The 19,728-nt window shown below is 41.4% G+C and overlaps 1 protein-coding gene across 2 annotated transcripts; it reads right to left on the reverse strand.

The window, feature by feature from the left end:
- Positions 1 to 1,400: 1,400 nt before the first annotated feature.
- On the reverse strand, positions 1,401 to 18,354 carry GPR180 (G protein-coupled receptor 180). 2 transcript variants are annotated; one of them, XM_081326536.1, is made up of 9 exons: positions 18,138 to 18,354; positions 12,742 to 12,875; positions 9,702 to 9,902; positions 7,524 to 7,704; positions 6,074 to 6,123; positions 5,189 to 5,346; positions 4,350 to 4,541; positions 3,694 to 3,771; positions 1,401 to 2,714 (listed from the first exon to the last, which is right to left on the reverse strand). In XM_081326536.1, the coding sequence occupies exons 1-9, from the start codon at positions 18,275 to 18,277 to the stop codon at positions 2,556 to 2,558; spliced, it is 1,293 nt and encodes a 430-aa protein (XP_081182662.1). In that variant the 5' UTR covers positions 18,278 to 18,354; the 3' UTR covers positions 1,401 to 2,555. The 2 variants fall into 2 exon arrangements, with proteins under 2 accessions (XP_081182662.1, XP_081182661.1); XM_081326535.1 differs by having other exon boundaries at positions 12,742 to 12,900.
- Between the last annotated feature and the right edge of the window lie 1,374 nt (positions 18,355 to 19,728).

A 19,728-nucleotide genomic window follows, 5' to 3' on the forward strand; every position in this document is an offset into this window, starting at 1 on the left:
GGTAAATCAAAAGTAATATTGAACTGGTTAGTTGGACCAGTTAAGGCCACTTCTTAGGTTCCCACAATCCACATTTAGTGTTACCCTCTGGTGTTAATGCAAGGGCACCTCTGCTACTCCTTAGACTTGCCTCAACTCAATGATTCATAAACATGCCATAACAACATCTGAGCATTATGTTAACCAGAATGACTAGAAGTACGGCCACTGCAAAACAGCATCTGATAAAATACTCCAGGTAGATATATCTGTGGTATGTAATTGCTATATGTCTAAACTGTAAAATCCAAAACTGCCACTGATGACTTTTGGAAAGCCTACACAAGACAGATTGCAGTTCCATAGCAGCCAAGACACTGAGGTTTAGGGTTTATCTGCTAAGTAATCCATTATCTGTCAGTCCTCATGACCACACTATTTCAAGTTTGCTGGCAGGGCCAAACTCAACCACATGAAAGCAGAAATCATAAATATAAGAACACCCGTCATTTTCGTGCAATTTTTTGAAATGTCATGTTTGATACTGCAAGATCTCCAATGCCACTTGCCTCAATGTTTGAATTTGCGCATAAATTCTGCATTTTCTGCAATAGAAAATGCTAAATTTATGCTGTGATTAAAATCTGTGCCCCAAAGCATTTTTTCTATTGTAAATTATCAGCACACAAACACAACTTTAACCAACGTTTTGATGTGGTTAATGAGAAATGCAAAAAATAATTTTGCAATAATTTCACCACTAATGTGAAACTAAACTATTTCCATCTTCCCAACCCAAGCTTTTATTCTTGTTCCAAGGACAAAGAAATAATTAACCCTTTTAGTGAATAACTTTTATCATGCTGATGTTTGCCTCACTCTGCAAGAGGCAAATTACTACAGCAGTGTTTCTCAATCTTAGCAATTTTAAAATAAGTGGACTTCAAGTCTCAGATTTCCCCAGCCAGCCAAGGGGATTTTGGGAGCTGAAGTCCACTTATTTTAAAGTTGCTCTTGTTGAGAATCTCTGACCTAAAAGCTGAAATTAAATACCAGATGGTCTCCTGTCTACTCTAACTAGAACTCCCAGCTTTACTAACAATTGTGCTGAAGCAGCACTTTTGAAGACTAGACGTCTGTGATTTTTTAAGGATGCATTCCTAAAATTATGTTCAAGTTTGCACAATTTCAGATTTGTAGCCTGGGGCTTCCTTGACAACTTTTTCTTCTTCTTGCGAAAGCTATGTCTGTGATAGCTGCATTCCTGTTTTTGATAGTCCTGGTATGAGGACGGAGAGATAGGAAGACTGGATAAGGGATACCATGATTTTTCTTATGTCCCCCTTTTCTTCTGGCAATTGAACCCACCAGAAAGGGCTATCCTTTTCCCCAAAGACAGGAAATGTGGCAGATCAAAGAGGAACAGACAGAAATATATTTTTAAAAAGGGGGCTTAAAGTTTCTTGTAGGCCACAATTACAAGCATGTTTTAGAAAAAAAGCATTAGCCTTGAAATAAATAAACCGGTTACTTAACAGGAACTTTCATATTGTACAGGAGATACAGGTCATAGGATTTTAATCTGGAGCAAGAAATAGGCACTTCAATTAAAGTCTGCACTTACTGCAACAGCCTAAATGCATCACTGACAAGTGTTGCTCTGATACAATGGCTGGAAAATGGCAACCGCTTAGAATATAAATGCCAACATGAATTACAGCAAATCCAATGAGTATTTTGTTTTTCAATTATTCAGAGAAAATTTAATCCTGATTAAGTATCCTTGGGCAGGAATTCATGGGTAGTTGATTACTGAAACTAACATTTGAAATGCTTCTATTAATTTAATCTGCAGCTATGGCTTAATTATGGCTGAATCCTCACCAAATTCTCTCAGGATTAAAACTGTAGTACCGTATCACACATTTAATTTTTTTTCTCCTCAGTTTAGCAGACACAAACCTGCTCCTTTTACCACCATGCTGCTATGGTGGTGGTGGTTTTTTTTGTAAACTTAAAGAGTTAGTTAATCTCCCTTCTGCTCTTGTAAAATGTCAAACACAGAATTAAAATACAACTGGCAATCAAGCTAAAAACTGAACTACATCCAAGCCTCAAGGCAAGAAAGTGATAATGAGAACTATTGTTCACTGTAAACATTATACACTGTTTTTATGGACCTATTACAATTTAAGTCCTATTAATTTCTGCATATTTTGTTTTAAAGCCACCTTAAACAAGATATGTATTATTTGAACAGGCAAATTGTTCCGTCCAATTAGCTTAAATTCATCATTATCGAAATTTGAACTTTAATGTAGATGAGGCAGATTTGGAGTGAAAACGTGGCTAAAAAAAATCACATGGTCTTTATCCAAATAGCAAGAAAAAAAAAGATGTTTGCTCATCACTATTTTTGATAAATTCCAATCACTTCTGCATTTGTTGTGATCCAGTGAGAGCAAAATGCTGTCTTTTACTTATTTAGCTCTTCTTGAGCTGAGTTTACTGCTGAAAATAGCTGCTCCATTTCCAAATCTTTATTGCACCGTTGCCAAGACATCTCCAAAGGGATCTCAGAAATGATGCCGACTTTTATGTCCAGATGCCACTGTTAGCGGCAACGTCACTGAAGAGAGAGAGGACACTTCCCAGTAAAGACTATGGGAAACAAAGAGCCGGTACAGAAGGACCATGGAAAACAGCTGGCAGAGAATGACACCCATGGTAATAATCTAAGAGGAAACAATAATGAAAAGTGAGTGAGACAGAATGTGCTTTGTACAATGAACATACAATTTGTGTGAAATTTCTTAGCTGCAGACAGGGGTGCAAGATCTCTTTAGACATAGTCACCTTGCAAATGTGCTCTCTAGACCACAAAAAGTTTCACTGGGAGATGGAGGGAGGAGAATGGGAGGTACGATGAAATTGTGTTTTAACTAATTAATTGCAGGGATGGAGATCTGGTATTCCCAAAGGCATGGGAAATCAAAGAGCGCACCATCACGAGCAAAGTGTCATTTACCTTGTTTAATTGAGGATGTCATCACCCAAATTATGTAAATTGCCCCAGATTCTGCTCTAGTATATGCAAAATCTGTAGCAATTTCCACTGGACTGAGCCAGGCTTTACAAGGAGGGTTGAGGGTGAATTTCAAAAATAGGCATGTCCAGCCTCTTTTTGGGGAGGTAACTGAGGAGTTTTACAGAGTGACTCAAGTGCCTTTGGTCATCTATTTTTCCATTCAAAGCGTTCCAAATCCAAAAATGCAAAACAAGCCCTTGTTTTCTCCACCCACTGGAGTCGTGGCGGGGGGGGGGGGAGAGAGAAGAGAACTCAGCAGGCCACAAAAGACCTGCCAGGAAGCCATTTTGAGCTTCTTTGCTGCATGATTTGTCCTTCTTTTTATGGCTAACTCAATCAATCACTTTTCTCAGGACAACCCTGTATTTGGCTTAACTAAACGCAAGGGGAATAGTCAGACTGCAATCCTAACTTGCTCTTAAGGCCAGCTTAGTGAAATGCACGCAGCAAGAACAAGGATTTTAGGGCAACTATACAAGTTAAGTCCTGGCCAAAACACACACACACACACACACACACACACACAAAAACTAAATTTAAAAGTGTGGGCTTTACACATCATGACACGCATCATGTCAGCGATTCTCAGTTCTGAAAAGCACCCTTAATATGTTGCATATACCAACCTTCTCTCGCTGGTAATCTCTAAACATCAGAGAAATAGTCACAAGAGTTGGGTGACATAAAAACCATAGAATACATCCCTGAAAGAAAGAAGACACAGCGAGTATCAGCTAAGGATACCTGGCAGCATTAATGGTTTATGAAGTTCCAGTGAGACACTTTCCCATCGTCAAAACTCTTTTTTTTCCAAGAACTATTCTATATCAAAAAACAGAAAGAGATAAGGACACTAATGGAAGTATACCTTAAAAAAAACTTTCCTGAGCAATTCAGAACTTTTATTTACACATACACAGTAGCCTCATTACTTCTGAATAAATTTAATTCCTTCATATTTTCTCGAAGAGAGTTTCAATGGGGTTTTTAGAAGAATTGTTGTTGTTGTTAGCTGCGAAGTCGTGTCCGACCTATCGTGAGCCTATGGACAACGTTCCTCCAGGCCTTCCTGTCCTCTACCATCTTCTGGAGTCCATTTAAGCTCACACTTACTGCTTCAGTGACTCCATCCAGCCACCTCATTCTCTGTCGTCCCCTTCTTCTATTGCCCTCAATCTTTCCCAGCATTAGGCTCTTCTCCAGTGAGTCCTTCCTTCTCATTAGGTGGCCAAAGTATTTGAGTTTTAGAAGAATACATCAGGTTTTCACGTAACACACGTACCTTTGTGAAAGTAATATAGAATTCTCTTTTTAGAGTACTCCTCTCAATTCGGATAATCTGGTAAAGTCCACATCCTAACAACACAGCTAGACAAATTCTTAAGCCAAGGAGAAGGGCACCGGCTAAACTTTGGTGTGAATGGTAACTATGGTGATTGGTATCCTCAAGCTGCTCCCAAATAAGCAGAATGCTCTGCAGAAGAACAAGCCATATACCAAGAATAAAAATGATGCCTAAAGAAAACTTTGTTCAGAAAATACAAGCATAATGGATCCACATTATTAGTAATGACCATATCAGATTCGAAAAAAGTGAAACTTGAAAATAATTACTAAATTTAAAAAAAATTATAGATTTAGAAAATGCATAACAAAATATTCTGGACTAATCCTTTTAGGGAGGCTACTTTTGAAGAAGGGGACCTGGAGTCATTTTTTACCCCTTGGGCAAATTCCCTGTAGTTGTGTCAAGATTTCAGAAGTGGTGCCCATTCCTTCTTCCTCCTAGGGCTGAGAAAGAGGGATTGGCTCAAGGTCACCATAAATACCTTCGGCTTTTTGTGCCTGAGACAGGACTAGAACTCGGGTTTCCCAATTTCTATCCTGGTACATTACACCCACCTGCCTCTCTTTTGGAGGCTATGGCTATTGCAGCATCTTCCAACGATGCTAAAATCAGCTTCAGAACCTGTCCAGCTTGCCTTTCATTAACAATCTTCCCAAATAACCATTAGGCCATTCTCTACTCAGGTGACATCATTTTCAACACTGTCTTATTAATGTTCTAGAATTATTAGCCGCCAATCCCTTCTGCAGTAAAGACGAAAAACCACCACAGACCTGTGTCACGACAGCTGTTGTAGCAATGGCAGTGGATGCTGGACTGGAATCCCACTGGAGAGGTCTGCTCTGAGATTTTTTCATTCTACCAATTGCCCATCCCATGCAAAGACTCAGTAGCAGGTACAACATCTGCACCTGAGAGATTATGTCACACACTAAGGAGAAGGTCAAGAAAAATTAGAGTGTTAAATCATTAATGATGGCAATAGGGATACCCGGCACATAGAAAGCCCTTGTGCTGGGCCTGTTCTGCAAAATGTTTCTAGGGAAGCCTCTGCCCTTCATACAAGTCCTGCAGTGCAACCCATTCCTGTGGGTGAACAGCTGAATGCTTACCATTCACACTCCCTCTTGCTATATTGAAATCAATTTTGGCCTCATTAGGAATGGTCTTTACTTTCATTCACTTCCACAAAAATGTGGCAAAGCCACTTTCAACCTTCGCACCAGAACAAGTAATCTTTTAGTGGTTAACAATATTTCTGAGAAGCCGAGGGCTCACCAAATGATGCAAATAAATGATAACACGCTGCCCAAGCACTCAGTTTTCCAGCTATGCTGCCCAATGTGGAACATTTTAATTTGTTGTTAACTATTTGGTCTAATCTCCTATTTATTCTGAGAGCAAATCAATTTAGCATGTTCAGGTATGGGCAGACAAGTGTATGATTACGCTGTTAAGCATCTTTTGGAATAATCAAATCTATTGTTAGACATAATGAAAAAAGGCCTGCCCTGTGTACTGGCTGGTGGGATCCTACCAGCCCCAGGCAGTATGTGGAAGTAAAGGACATTAGTGCACTTCAAATAACACATGCAATAATTAAAAAGACATTAAACAATATTTCACGATATATTATAGAAAACAAAAGATGTACTTACATTCTGCAAGGCTTCCCATAAAAGGCAATCCTACTCCATTTTTTGAATACCTAATGTAAACGAAAGAAAATTGTTTTCAAAAGTGTGTTCTGTTAAAAAGTCTAATGCTTCATACACAATACCAAGAGTTGTGTACCACTTCAGACTCCAAGATAAAAAGTGCTTCAGTCTGCCACTTCATGAGCCAAAAAAAGGGTTTTCCTAAGATGTGAAGTAGCATACGATGCTGGGACAGACGTAGCTGCCTTCAGAAGATGGCAGTAGGTCTGTCTTTTGCACTCTCCATGCCCGGAAGCACATTTTCTCCTTCAAATACAAATAATCTTTCTGGATACACACACACTTACATATACATGCATGCATGTATGTACCTACAGACATGTAATTTGCAGATTGTGTTAAAGGTAATCCATAGCAAAAGAAACAGAGATTGGAACAGGTTTATTTTTTTTACAAACAGCATGTATAACAGGGGTGTCAAACTGCTGGCCCGCGTGGCCGGACGCTTCATGAAGGAACTGCGCCCACCCCATTGGCGGCAATGGGGAAAAAGCTCCGATACATCGTGCAACGTCATGTGACATCGCGAGTTTGACATGTCTGATGTATAAGATTGTTTATGCTGGAATATAATTTGACCACTGCAATTGCTATTGAGAAACTTTTACACTTGGCTAATCAGACTCCCTTTTTATTCCTTCATTCATAGATGTTAGTTTACATGCAAATTTACATAGTTTATATTTACCATGTTAAGAAAAAAACAAAACATTAAAAGAAATCTGGAACGCATTGCAACCCTAGTTTATAATGTTATTAGCATTATTTCAAGGAACCCAAGAAACTCTATTAAGATTAAAGAAGTGAACCTGAAAAGAAACTGAAGTAGGAATGTGCAGCCACAAGAAAAGAAGATTATGGGCAAACCACAAAACAATTCTGTGGATTTAATATCAGGAAACAACAATCGGCAACTTGATTCTTTGTACTACTATTCCATGGAACCAGATTGGTTAAAATTAGAGGCCACTGAATAAGCATCCCCAAAGAGTGACATTTCCCTCAGCAAATTGGAAAAAGAGATTTGGTATGATAGAAGCCTGGTTTGCTGAGAAGTGCAAATTACCCACATACATCTGAATGGCTTTCATACCACTGTGGGAATCCACAGCGTAACCCCAAGCAACCAATGTGCTCCGCAATGTGTGGTGGTATCTCAGGTACAGTAACTTAGCTTGCTTATCTCTGTATGCTAGAGCAGAAAGGTTTAGGCCTAAGCAGCATAGCCTAGGATTTTTCAAAGGAATCATTTGAGGTCCAGGTTTTAGAGCAAAGCTAGCTGGGAAAGCTAGAAATTCTTGTTAGTAAAGGTTGCTGCTGGAAGGCAGGAGACGAGAGCAACAGTTTATAGAAATTCAGCCAAAGTCCCTTCAGTGGGATCTTAATTTACCTTGAAAAATGCAGATAGTTTGCAAGAGCTGAAGCTGCTTGCAGGAGCAAAACCACAGAGAGCACTTTGAGCACCGTATGCATAGGTCCCCCTTTCTTAATTGTTTGCCACAAGGATTGAGCATAAATGCAGGCAGCAACAAAATAACCCAGGACAAGTAGGAAGAAGAACTCATGTAAGCCTGTGAACAGAAAAAACAATGTTCATTCATTTCTTTGACAATGAATGCCTTGTTTCTTATAAACCTTGCTTTCATGCCTTCTGTGGAAAACCTGGCAATTCCCAGAGCAACTTCCAATTAAAGCCCATTTGACTACAACTTAGTAACAATGGAGAACAGCAGCTGATTTCAAGTTTAAGAAATCTGAAAAGTCTGGGGAAATAACCAGCTTCATCTTGGGCTAAAAGATGCAGGGAGCATTCTAGAAACAAGGTTCCACTAGAGAAAAGGGCCTTGGTGAAGGATCTTGAGAGGTTCATAGGACTTTAAAGGACCACCACCAGAGGAGATACAATGCTGAGATGAAGGTATGTGATAGGATTTCCATATCATGTGTGCTAGGAAGTTCTGGGAGTTGAAGTTCACACAGCTTAAATTGCGTATAGATTGAGACGTGCTGTAATAGAGATTGGAAATTACACAAAACATGGAAACTCAGTTTTGCTTTGGATTTCAAAATATAATCTGTTTGGTTATGTACTTTTTCCACCGCCTAATCATCCTTCCTTTGAAGGACCACTATCTTCAGGATTGCCTTTCAGAATAAATACGGCAACTACGGCATCATCTGCAAAAGCAGCAGCTAAGAGCAAGGTATATTGTCTTACCACTAGATGTCACTGCTGCAATACTTAAAAATGGTGGGTACTCCATAAAGTGAGTTCCCATATAGAAATGCAACTTTGCCTTACATCAGACAACACTGTCAGGCAAACTGAACTAATAAAATAGTAGTTTCTATAATTCACATTCTTTTCTTTATTCATTAAGTTGCAATGGGAAGACAGTCACATTATGCCAAAAAAAAGACAAAAAGCTTTAAAAAGTTGCAGGCAAGTTTGTCTTTGTTTTGCAATCAAACATGTATTAAACTTTCTGGCTTGGTGGCCTGGAGCGGAGGGGGGGGGGAGGGAGGAGAAGAGGGGATGGTTCTGTGTAAGTGATGGGTGCATGTGTGAAGGGAGCTTTGCGCAGGAGCACATGCTGCTCGCGCAAGGGGAGCTGCCCGTGTGATTGCAAATGTACACCGCTCGTGGTCCTTCTTGTGTGAGTGCAAGTGCCGTCCATTTACGTGAGGGGACCTGCACACACACTTGGCCGACGGTTTCTGCGGCCTGGTTCTGAACTGGCTACGGCCCGGGGGTTGGGGACCCCTGTATTAAACCATCTTTCCAGAAGTGAATCTAAAAGGCTACTGAAGATAGCAAACCTGTTAAACACTAAACCCCAAGGCTTAAACATTTGACCATCCCAGCTTGCACTATTACTTCTCAATTCATTCAGCTCAGCTAAAAGAAACCTGTATTTAAGCAAATATAAGGATAAAAATTATATTTATTTCCAAAGTAAAAAAGTCAAACAGATATTTTGGATGATTTGTCTGTGTCTCTAAAAGAAAAATGGAGGAGGGAAGAACCTAGCTTTATGATCCCTAAAGGCTGGTTAAAACAATTAACCATTTTAAAGTTAGTATTAAATGAATAGTAAAAGGTAAAGGTCCCCCCGCACATGTATGCTAGTCGTGTGCTAGGGGTCGGTGCTCATCTCCGTTTCAAAGCCAAAGAGCCAGCGCTTGTCCGAGGACGTCTCCGTGGTTATGTGGCCGGCATGACTAGATGCCAAAGGCGCACGGAACGCTGTTACCTTCCCACCGTAGTGGTCCCTATTTTTCTACTTGCATTTTTCCGTGCTTTCGAACTGCTAGGTTGGCAGAAGCTGGGACGAGTAACAGGCGCTCACTCTGCTACGCTGCACTCGGGATTCAACCCACCAAACTGCCGACCTTCTGATCGACAAGCTCAGCGTCCTAACCCACTGAGCCACCGCGTCCCATTAAATGAATAATCTTTCATAATTTGGAGTAATGCTTCTTCTCCAAAAATGTACTTCCATTAAATTGGTCACATGTTCATTCCATTTCCCACAAATTCCACTCTGTGTCAAGAAAAATACCTCACCTGATTCCCCTGCACTGAAGTGATCTAATGGATTCCGTTCTGCATCTGGATTTAGTAGCACCATTTCAAATTGAACATCCTCAGATTCAGCGTCTTTGTATGTTTCCGCACAGGTAAACTTGTCGACATAAAATACATACCATGTGTCTGGATAAGGGACCTGGGATACTGTTATATTTTGTTCGGTGCAGTTCATGTTCACTTAAAAAAAATAATTAAAATCATTAAAATCATTATCTCCAAGAAGCTTTTAGTGATAACAAATTTCTAGCAAGAAGTTTTTCATATTTGTTTATGGCTAAGGGGGACATTCATATTGCTGAAGGTACATGTGCCAATATATATATTTATATTTATTTGATTTATATACCGCCCTTCTCCCGAAGAACTCAGGGTGGTGTACAGGGCAATAAATATCAAAAATACAAGGTACAAAAGTTAAAAGAAAATTAAATAATTATGCCCAATGCAATGGATAATTAAAATCAATATTAAAACCCCAAACCCATATATGCCAGGATGTATATACCAATAGAACGCAGAGTATGTTTATAATGTAAATATACTATATTTAAAGAACACAGCAATTCATTACATACCATAGGGGAAAAGTCATTCCAGTTAAGTCATTTTTAACCACCTTTAGGCCAAAGAAGAAAAAAATTGCACTTAATTATGAAAATCATAATGAATAGTCCAATTATAGTAAAATGTTATTTAATTGGGAAAAATACTTCAGGGATTCAGGGCCACAGCAGAGGCTTTCCTTGAAGAAAGATCCACCTTGAATCCCTTCTTTATGTAAGGATAGAAAAAACAACAGACTAAAATGCAAGGAGTTGTTCATCTGTGCAAACAATACTGGGCCAGGAAGACCAGAGCTCTAACTCAGTATCCAGCAGCTTATTAAGTTACAAAATATGATTAAATCTCCATGTGACTTATTCTAAAAAGACCAAAAGCCAGTTTATGTATTCCAAAAGAAATTTGGGAAAGGAAGTACAAAATTAACTGTGGGTACTAGCGGTACACTACTATTAACATTTTATTTTGATTAGTATATCAATTAAGGATGATCCTGATTATGACCACTTTGAAATAAACTTTTGGATGATTTTATTTACTAATTATAAAATAGTTGTGGTCCACAAAAATTGATATTAACCTTTGTAATCCGATTTCCTAGTTTCATTTTGTTTAATTGAACAACAAAGGGCTCTTTTCATGCTTTTTTTTTAAAAAAAACTAGACACCATTTTCTTATGTTATGCTACCATAATTATAGGTTTAAATATGAACACTTGCAAAAATATGCAAAAATAGTCAATTGCATTACTGAATGGTTTTTAAAAATTGCCTCTAAGTCAGCTATATGGGTAACAATTTTCCCTTCAATCGACTGTCAGAGAAAACTTAGAAACAGAAGCAAATATAAGCATTGAACAAAATGAGGCAAAATGGAAGATTATCAGTTACGCGACTGAGAACAATTCTTCGTTTGGGGAAGGGAGTGGCTCACCTCTCAAACCTTCCTGCCCTAAACAAAATGGCAGAAAGGGACAAAACAACTTGCCCCTCCTTCTCATGATTTCACAGGAACAGAGGGACGGCCTTCTGCATCCTCTCCCACTTTCCGGGAGTCTGGAAGGCCAAGAATAACCTTCAAAATTGCCTATCTCTCTGATGCATCTTTTTTTGCAGTCTAATCTTCGTTGTGGGTAAAAGTCTATTGCAGAGGTAGGCAACCTTGGCTCTTTTATGGCTCGTGGACTTCAACTCCCAGAATTCCTGAGCCAGCATGGCTCAGCTTAGAAACCTCTCCCTTCCCCTCACCATGGCTGGCTCAGGAATTCTGGGAGTTGAAGTCCACGAGTCATAAAACAGCCAAGGTTGCCTACCCCTGGCTCTAGTGGGAAGAGCTTTGGACTGCCAGCAAAGACAGGCTGAGATGCTAAGTCACCAAGTGCTAGACCTGACTTAACAGAACCTGATTAATCTACACTAGTCAGCATTATGTTCCCACATTCATGTATTTAATCCAAAAGAGAACAGTAAATATTAACATTTGCTTGGATTGTAAGCATTAGCAGATTAGAAACTTTTCCCTTCTATGAACTTGACCTAGGTGCTGTGTTTTGTCAACAATTAGAATCTTGATTCTGATGAACTTAATGGGGATTTCCAAAACAAAAATGGGGGTAAGCAGGGTGCAACAATCCACTACAGGTAGTCCTCAACTTACAACAGTTCATTTAGTGACCATTCAAAGTTACCATAGCATTGAAAAAAGTGACTTATGACTGTTTTTTACACTTGCAGCCATTGAAGCCATCGTCGTGATCAAAATTGAGATGCTTGGCAAGTGACTCGTACTTATGACGGTTGCAGTGTCCTGGGGCCATGTGATCACTTGTTGCGACCTTCTGACAAGCAAAGTCAATGGGGAACCTAGATTCATTTAACAACTGCAATGATTCACTTAACAACTGTGGCAAAAAAGGTCATACAATGGGGCAAAGCTCACTTAACAAATATCTCTCTTAGCAACAGAAATTTTGGGATCAACTGTCAAGGACTACCTGTATTATCTGGATGGAAAAAAAAAGGATTTTTTATTTTTTTATTTTAATCCCATTTATATCCCGCCCTTCTCCGAAGACTCAGGGCGGCTTACACTCTAAGCACAAATCACATTTAGAATCGAATACAGAGCGTCCACTTGTGATACACCATGGATTACACATGTAATCCATGAAACAAACAAGACTAAAACTGAAGAATGAAAAGTGAAATGTATGTATACAGAAGTTAATATGGAAGGAAGCAGAATAGGTATGACTGCAGAAAGCTTTCCATAACTAGTATAGCTAGAAGACAAAAGTGCCTTAGCTTGCTATTTCCATGCCTTTTGGTGCAAATATCAAAGTACTTTAACTGACTTTAAAATGTTTTACTACGGATTAATCTATGATCAGCCAATGAGTAATAAGCAGGCTACACAATAGCTCAATACATTAATGACACCTGTGCACAGACTCACTTATCAGTTGAGCTTTAGCCAGTTTATCTTTACAGCTGTAATCCTGCTGGCTTTCTTGAAGCTTTAGCCATTCTTGAGCTTGAAAGAGATGAAGCTTTGCTTCTTTTCCAACAGCAGTTGCTACGTTGTTGATTCTGACATACAGAAGAGCACAATCACCTTGATATTTAAAAAGAAGTCAAATTCTGTTATACAGATAGAAACATTAGTAAGAGAGAAACATTCCATACAAGGCAGTTTAATGCAGATAGGAGGTATCTCTTAATGCTGACCATTGTCAAAGATCTGTTGTTTTATCATCAATTGCCTTTATTATTTGCAATGCTCACCTTTTAAAGCTCGGTCTATGCTGAAAAGTGTCAAAAATCCAGTGAATTAATTTTGCCCCTCTGCCATATGCACCATATGACAAGGAAAGCTTTTCAAAATCAGGGATAACTTTCATTTCATTCTGAAGACCCAAGGGATGATAGGAACAAGTGTATTCTGTTGTCTTGAAAAAGACTTAAGCTCGTGCCTATTGCAATATGTACCAGAGGAGGACAGAACTTGAGTATGTTTAACAGAAAGTTGGGTAACCAGGAGCAAACCGATCACATGTGCTCCCCCCATATTGTACTTATGGTGTCCATATTTTCTTAGAAAAAATAAATAAAAGGGGCAAACCTGAAAGAGGTTCGTAAAGAAAAAATGGCAATTGTTTATTTTTTAATAACTTTGGTTTACAAAGGAAAATTGAATAGCACAACCAAGAAAAACTGTACAAAAATGCATGTTATAATAATGGACAGTTTTCTGAAATGAAGGATGGTCCTTTATAATAAAAGACATTTGGTCACTGTACCTATATTCCAAAGGTTTTGCTGCCAACATTTAACTCCCTCTCTCCAGCCATATTTGGGGCAATTTTAGAATATTTTTCAGGGCTTTCAAGAAAATGTCGGCAGTTTTGAAGGTTGGAAAAGATTTTAATGTTAGAAAGGGGAATGGTTTCCACACCTCCTAGTCCTATTCTTAAAATGCTAAGAAAATGAGGGTTTGAAATTCGGGAGGGGGGGATAACCTTTTTCAATTTAGCTTTCACCTCACCAGATGACCTTAAGCAGGAAAGTTAGGTGGCTAATTTACAAACCTCTCCCCCAATATTTCCTTTAAGAATTGGATAAAATCAAGTTGTATTTGAATTCCTAGTTTCACAGACATCTCTATGTTGTTTTCTTGGCAAGAGTACAGAGGTCTGTTATCTTCTTCTGGATGTTTTCAACTCAGGCCATACCTTCCATGCCTGACCATGCCAAAGTCAGCAAGATATTTAACTGGGTTTATAACTTATACAGCTGCAATAATTTTTGCACTTCAAGATACAAGCCCATACATACAGTATTTATGACTAGCAATAAAAAAACAGTTATCTATAAAATAATTAGTACTGGTCTAGTCTTCCTTCCTTCCTTCCTTCCTTCCTTCCTTCCTTCCTTCCTTCCTTCCTTCCTTCCTCTGGGCAACTTAAAGTCATAAAAATATATCAGCATTAAAACATAAATAAATTAAAACCAAAGATTAAGGACATGTGGGGAGGGGGAGGCAGAATGGGTGGAGGTGGAATCTGCTGTTTACATATCAGCTCCATTGTGCTGTTGCCCAATTGGGGCCCCAGGCTAACTGGCAGAGCCAGGTCTTTAGGGCCTTAAGAAAGAAAGAATAGGAGAGTTGGGGCCAACCTCACCTTGGGGGCAAGATGTTCCAGAGGGCAGGAGCAACAGCAGAGAAGGTCCTCCTCCAGGATCCTGCTGGCTGGAATAATTGGGCTGACATTGCCTGCAGCATGCCTTTCTGCCGGCACCAGTGGGACAGGCCAATCCCAGTGGATGAGATGGTCCCTCAAGTAACCTGGACCCATTGCCATGTAGGGCTTTAAAGATGATCACCGACACCTTGAATTGCACCCAGAAGCAGAGCAGCAACCAATACAGCTCACGGAGCAGTGGTATTACAGGGGCCATTCTTGGGGCCCCCAAAACTATTTTAGCCACGACTGCCACCTACCTACTCCTTGAGCAGGAGTTGCGAGTCCCCTCAAGTTGCGGACTAGATCTTTCTGGGGCAGTGCCACCCCGTCCAGAGTAAAAGAGGACTGAATCCCGGAGTCCTATGTACCCAAAGCCAGTTGGTCTTGCCAGGGTGCAGTCTAAGCCTGTTGTCCTCCATCCAGGTCCCCACTTCCTTCAGGCACCACGAGAGGGAAGTGACGGCATCACTTGGATCACCAAGAGTGGAGATACGGAGTTGGGTGTCATTGGCATACTGTACATATCTCCCGTGGTGACAGATGATCTCGCCCAGTGGTTTCATATAGATGTTGAAAAGGACTGGAGTGTATTGAGCCCTGTGGCACATCACAAAATAGTGGCGGAGGGCTGGATCTCTCACTCCCTATCAATAATGATTGGGACTGACCGAGGAGAAAGGAGCTGAACCAGCATAGAAGTGTGCTGCCCAGCCCCAGTCCCTGCAGCCAGCCCAAAAGGATGCCATCAACAAGCACGACCAATTTGATAAGGCTGTATAAGTACTTTTTATAAACTTGAACAACTAGCTTTCCGGCTTTCATTTTCTGAGATGTCAGCGAGGGTTAATAGCCTTCCTGCTCTCCTTTATATATTTAGTGAGCAAGCGAATCAATCAAATCACAGCAGGAATGTCTGCAAGTGTAGAACAGAAGCAACAACTCTCACTTCCAGGATTTTATCCTTAAGGAAAAATGACCAGGAAGTAATATTGACAAGGGTCCCTCACTAATTTTACCTTACACTTACTTTACAAGACAAACAATTTGTGACAAAAAAAAGTTTACCAATCTCTGATTACCAGAAAAGGCACAATTAGTTAGGGCTCTTGCTTACTGCTGCTGCTCGTTTTTGTCAAACTGGCCACAACCTAAACCTCTAAATAGAAACGATCCTTGGCTCCCGTTGTTGAGGAAGGTAGTGTTTTATTAGAGGTCAAGTGTATTGCATAGCCAGAATTGAGAATTGCATGCCAAAATCCCCAAGTTCTACTCCCCCCAACCAACTGTAACCAGTCAAGTCCATGCTAGATGTTTTTATAAGTCAGTCCAAGATGCAGCTTGGTATGCAGCTCCATCCTTCTTCCAGCTGGGTGACCTTGGCCCAGCATCACAAGGAGGTACAGTCTCCACTTTCGATTCCCCAAGCATCCCCCTTGTCATCCCCCGCTCCCCACAGTTCATGGCAGTCAGTCACCACATAACAGCGAAGTACAGTAAGTGTAAGGTGGCAGCTGACATTTTTACTTTATGCTGGGTGCCAACAAGCCTTTCTTCCTCTGGAGCTTTACTGGACGTCCCCATCAGGATAGAAGAGGGTGGAAGGTTTCTGTCATACTGCTGCCTTGTTCAGAACTGCTTGCTGTTTCTGCCTTCCAGGCCAATGCTTGTTAAGTGTTTCTTCTCTGCTTGGGAAAGTTTAACTTTCTTATCTTACTGCTGTAATAACCCAGTAAGCAGCAGTACTAGGCTGGCCCAACATTGTGCAGGAGAACCAAAAAGTGTCCTGCAAGCTGAAGGTTGGGTGCCCCCCCACTGAGATATTTATAACCAAGTGAGCTGCATTATTCCAGCACTTACAGGCAAAAAACCCACTTGTGTGAGTTACTTCCAAAATATTCAGTCCATGGAAGTCAGAGTTGGTAAGCAAGGCCTGAGGATTTGGCATTCCTTCTTGTAAAAGAACTCATGTAGTGAATTAAATTCATAAAGTGCTCACGACTAAATGATATAGCAGTCACCCATCTGCTAGAAAATACTGAGCAGCATACAAATAGAAGACTGGAGCAGAAGCCCTGAGATGCAGAAAGATCATATTCTCTGCAACTGCAATGGCACTCACAGATAGATGACTTTATATACTCAAAAGCTCACAATCTTTCAAAACTAACCCTAATCCTGGATTAAGTTGTTGCATTACATGCAAACTTAATATCAACCAATTGCTGTGCTCCTCTCTCAGAGCTAAAATGTTTATGAAGATATAACAGAAGAAATGTAATTCACCTAAAATAATTCTTCGCTCTGGCAAGAATACCTTTGCCAGTTCTGGTAAATTCCTGGTCAGAGCTTGATAACTGAAGCAGGGCAAATAAAATGGAACTTACAGCACTCTGACCAGTCAAAAGAGGTTTTAGAGGCTTCAAATGAGGAAGCAACACAGCAACCAGCTGTACCTTAGGGAAAAACTCTGATCCCAAAGGAAACTAAGCAGAGTGAGCCCAGGGTAGAACTGAGATATATTACCAGGACAACCTAGTGCAGAAGTACAGGTAGTCCTCAATTTACCACAATTGAGCCCAGAATTTATTTGTAAGTGAGAAATTTGTTAAATGAGTTTTGTCCCATTTTACGACTTTTCTTGTCACATTTGTTAAGTGAATCACTGCAATTGTTATTAACCCAGCAGTTAAGTGAATCTAGCTTCCCCATTGACGTTGCTTGTCAGAAGGTTGCAAAAGATGGTAACATGACCCTGGGACACTGCAACCTTCATAAATATGAAGCAGTTGTTAAGCATCCAAATATAAATCACGTGACCATGGGGATGCTACAACAGTCGGAAGTGTGACAAGTGGTCCTAAGTCACTTTTTTCAGTGCTCTTTAACTTCGATCACTAAACAAAACATTGTAAGTTGAGGACTACCTGTAAACTCTTTATGGGAAGGCAATAAAGACCCACTTCCACACAGTCACCAAGGAAACTACAGTTCAACTCCGAGGAAATACGCACCGCTCAGGTGACCCTGAGGACCCAGACAAACCTCCAGATGGCCCAAACAACTCTCTAAAAGGGTGTAAATGACCAGCTGTCTGCAAGGAATATAAATCCTTCCCTGCTCCATCATCCAGAGCTGAAAAAACTTCTTGGAGGAGAAGCCAAACGTCTTCCAACAAAAAACAAGGAAGTCCAGTTGCTTCTTGAAAAAGCAACTTTGGGATAACCATGACCTGGATATGACTGAGAATCTCTATTGACAACTCGGAGGAAACTTTCCTTTTGTGACCATGAGGATGCCCAGTAGCCCTTAGCAGCCTATAGGGGAAGAGCCTGCAGGGATGTGCAGGGGACGAAAAGCCCCTAAATTGTGGCCTCCTGCAAAGACACGTGTCGTCCTCGGAGAGAACGAGGTGGTGCCTACAGATGCCGAAAAGTGCCCGTTTCGGGGCGTTATTTCCCCGAAGAACACGCGTGGGACAGCAGGTACCCCCACGCGGGTCATCCCCCCCACCCGAAGCGCAGAGGCGGCGCCTCCAGTCAGCCTGTCCCGGCCCAGTCCGCCACCAACCACTCCGCCTTCCTTCGCTTCTGCCCCGCCAAACCCTTACCTCGGAACTGGAACTGGGCCACCACCTGGCCGGCCCGAGCGCGGGCCGCGGCGCTGGAGAAGCCGCCATGGACGGTCTTGGCTTGCGTCCCGCGCATCCAGGCGCAACCGCCGCTCCAGAGCGCGACCCAGGCGAAGCATAGGAGCCGCTCCATGGCTTCTCCGCGACCCCGCCGTCACCTCTCCGCCATCCCGACCACGTCTGCAGTCAGCCTGAGCCGACGGAAACCAGGCGGAACAAGGGAAGGAGCGGCAGCCAATGGGAAAGGGGTTTGCCGGGAGATGGCCAATGAGGGCCTTCCGAGACGGGAGCGCCGGCTCTCACAGGAGGACTTCCAATTGGTATTAGGGAGACGGTTGCTAGGAGAGGAACGCTCCACCCGCCACGTCACTGAAGTCGGATGGGATTGCGGCCAGGGCAGGCGGCATAGGTGATGCTTGAGAGAGCCGGGAGGACATCTAGTCGAGCCCTGGTTTTAAACTTCTGGTCTGGGTCCAGTCCAAGATCTTTCAACCGTGGAAGACTGATTCTGAGCCCGCGCGGCTTAAATGTCCAGCAGCGCCATTTACCTCCCGTTTGTCCCAAATAACGCAGGAATGAAAAGTGCTTTTAAACATAATTCAGTCAACTGCTCTGAATGATTGTCTTCTGGGGAGCAGAAAAGGGGTGTTCAATTTTGCTAGGGGTTTGCTCTCCGAGCTTGCCATTTAGTTCCCGAACGTTTCGTTACCAGGTTAGGTAACGGCAGCAGCGGGAGTTTTATTTTTTTATTTTATTTTAATTCCATTTATATCCCGCCCTTCTCCGAAGACTCAGGGCGGCTTACAAGCTTAGCAGTAGCCTTCATTAGGGCTTTCACACACACCCCAGCGGCATTATTACAAAGTCAGCTTAATTGCCCCCAACAATCTGGGTCCTCATTTTACCTACCTCGGAAGGATTTAAGGCTGAGTCAACCTTGAGCCTGGTGGGACTCGAACCTGCACTAATTGCAGGCAGCTGGTGTTACTTAAGGAGGCATTAGCCCACTGCTCCACCAAGGCAAGAACAAAAAGTGTCTTGTTCTATTCCTCTTTACCTTGTATACGTCCTGTGTGCCAGACAAAATTATTAAATTTATTATTATTAAATTACTAAATGGCAAGCTCGGAGAGCAAACCACGGCCAAAATCTAAAACCGACCTATAAGTATTTTGTATGATTTCAAGGCTATTCCATCTCAGAAGTCACATAGTAAGTCCATTATACTAAATGAACTCACCAGTCCTCGAAACCTTGTCTCCTCCTTAACATGTTAAACGCTGGCTTTATGTCAGCAGCTGGAAGACCTTCCTGAGTCCAACCAAGCCGTTCGGAATATCTCCGCCTGTTTATTGAGAAATTTGATTGTTTAGGTTCCCACGACATTTTTAACCGGCCAAAGCACAGCCTGACAACGCTTTTGTGGAATCTGCTCCTCTTGTTTGGCTTCCCTTTCTCCTGGTGCCGCGTTGTTGAAAGAGCCCTGGTCGGTATTACAGCAACGACGTGGGACTCAGAAGCTCTTGACAGGGACTAGAGCTTTTACAGGCTCGCGGGCGCCCCGTTGCAG

Source organism: Vipera berus, assembly GCF_964194415.1.
Source record: "Vipera berus genome assembly, chromosome: 4".
Lineage (NCBI taxonomy): Eukaryota > Metazoa > Chordata > Lepidosauria > Squamata > Viperidae > Vipera > Vipera berus.

Bases quoted from the DNA above. Each gene is read 5' to 3' on its own strand.
- GPR180 (XM_081326535.1), bottom strand. From the start codon at position 18,291: ATGGAGCGGCTCCTATGCTTCGCCTGGGTCGCGCTCTGGAGCGGCGGT. The intron at 9,903-12,741 runs GTGAGTCTGTGC...ATTTTTTTTAAG, and splicing joins GGCTAAAGCTCAACTGATAA to TGAACATGAACTGCACCGAA. The intron at 4,542-5,188 runs GTCTGTGGTGGT...GTTCTTCTGCAG, and splicing joins CAACAGCTGTCGTGACACAG to AGCATTCTGCTTATTTGGGA.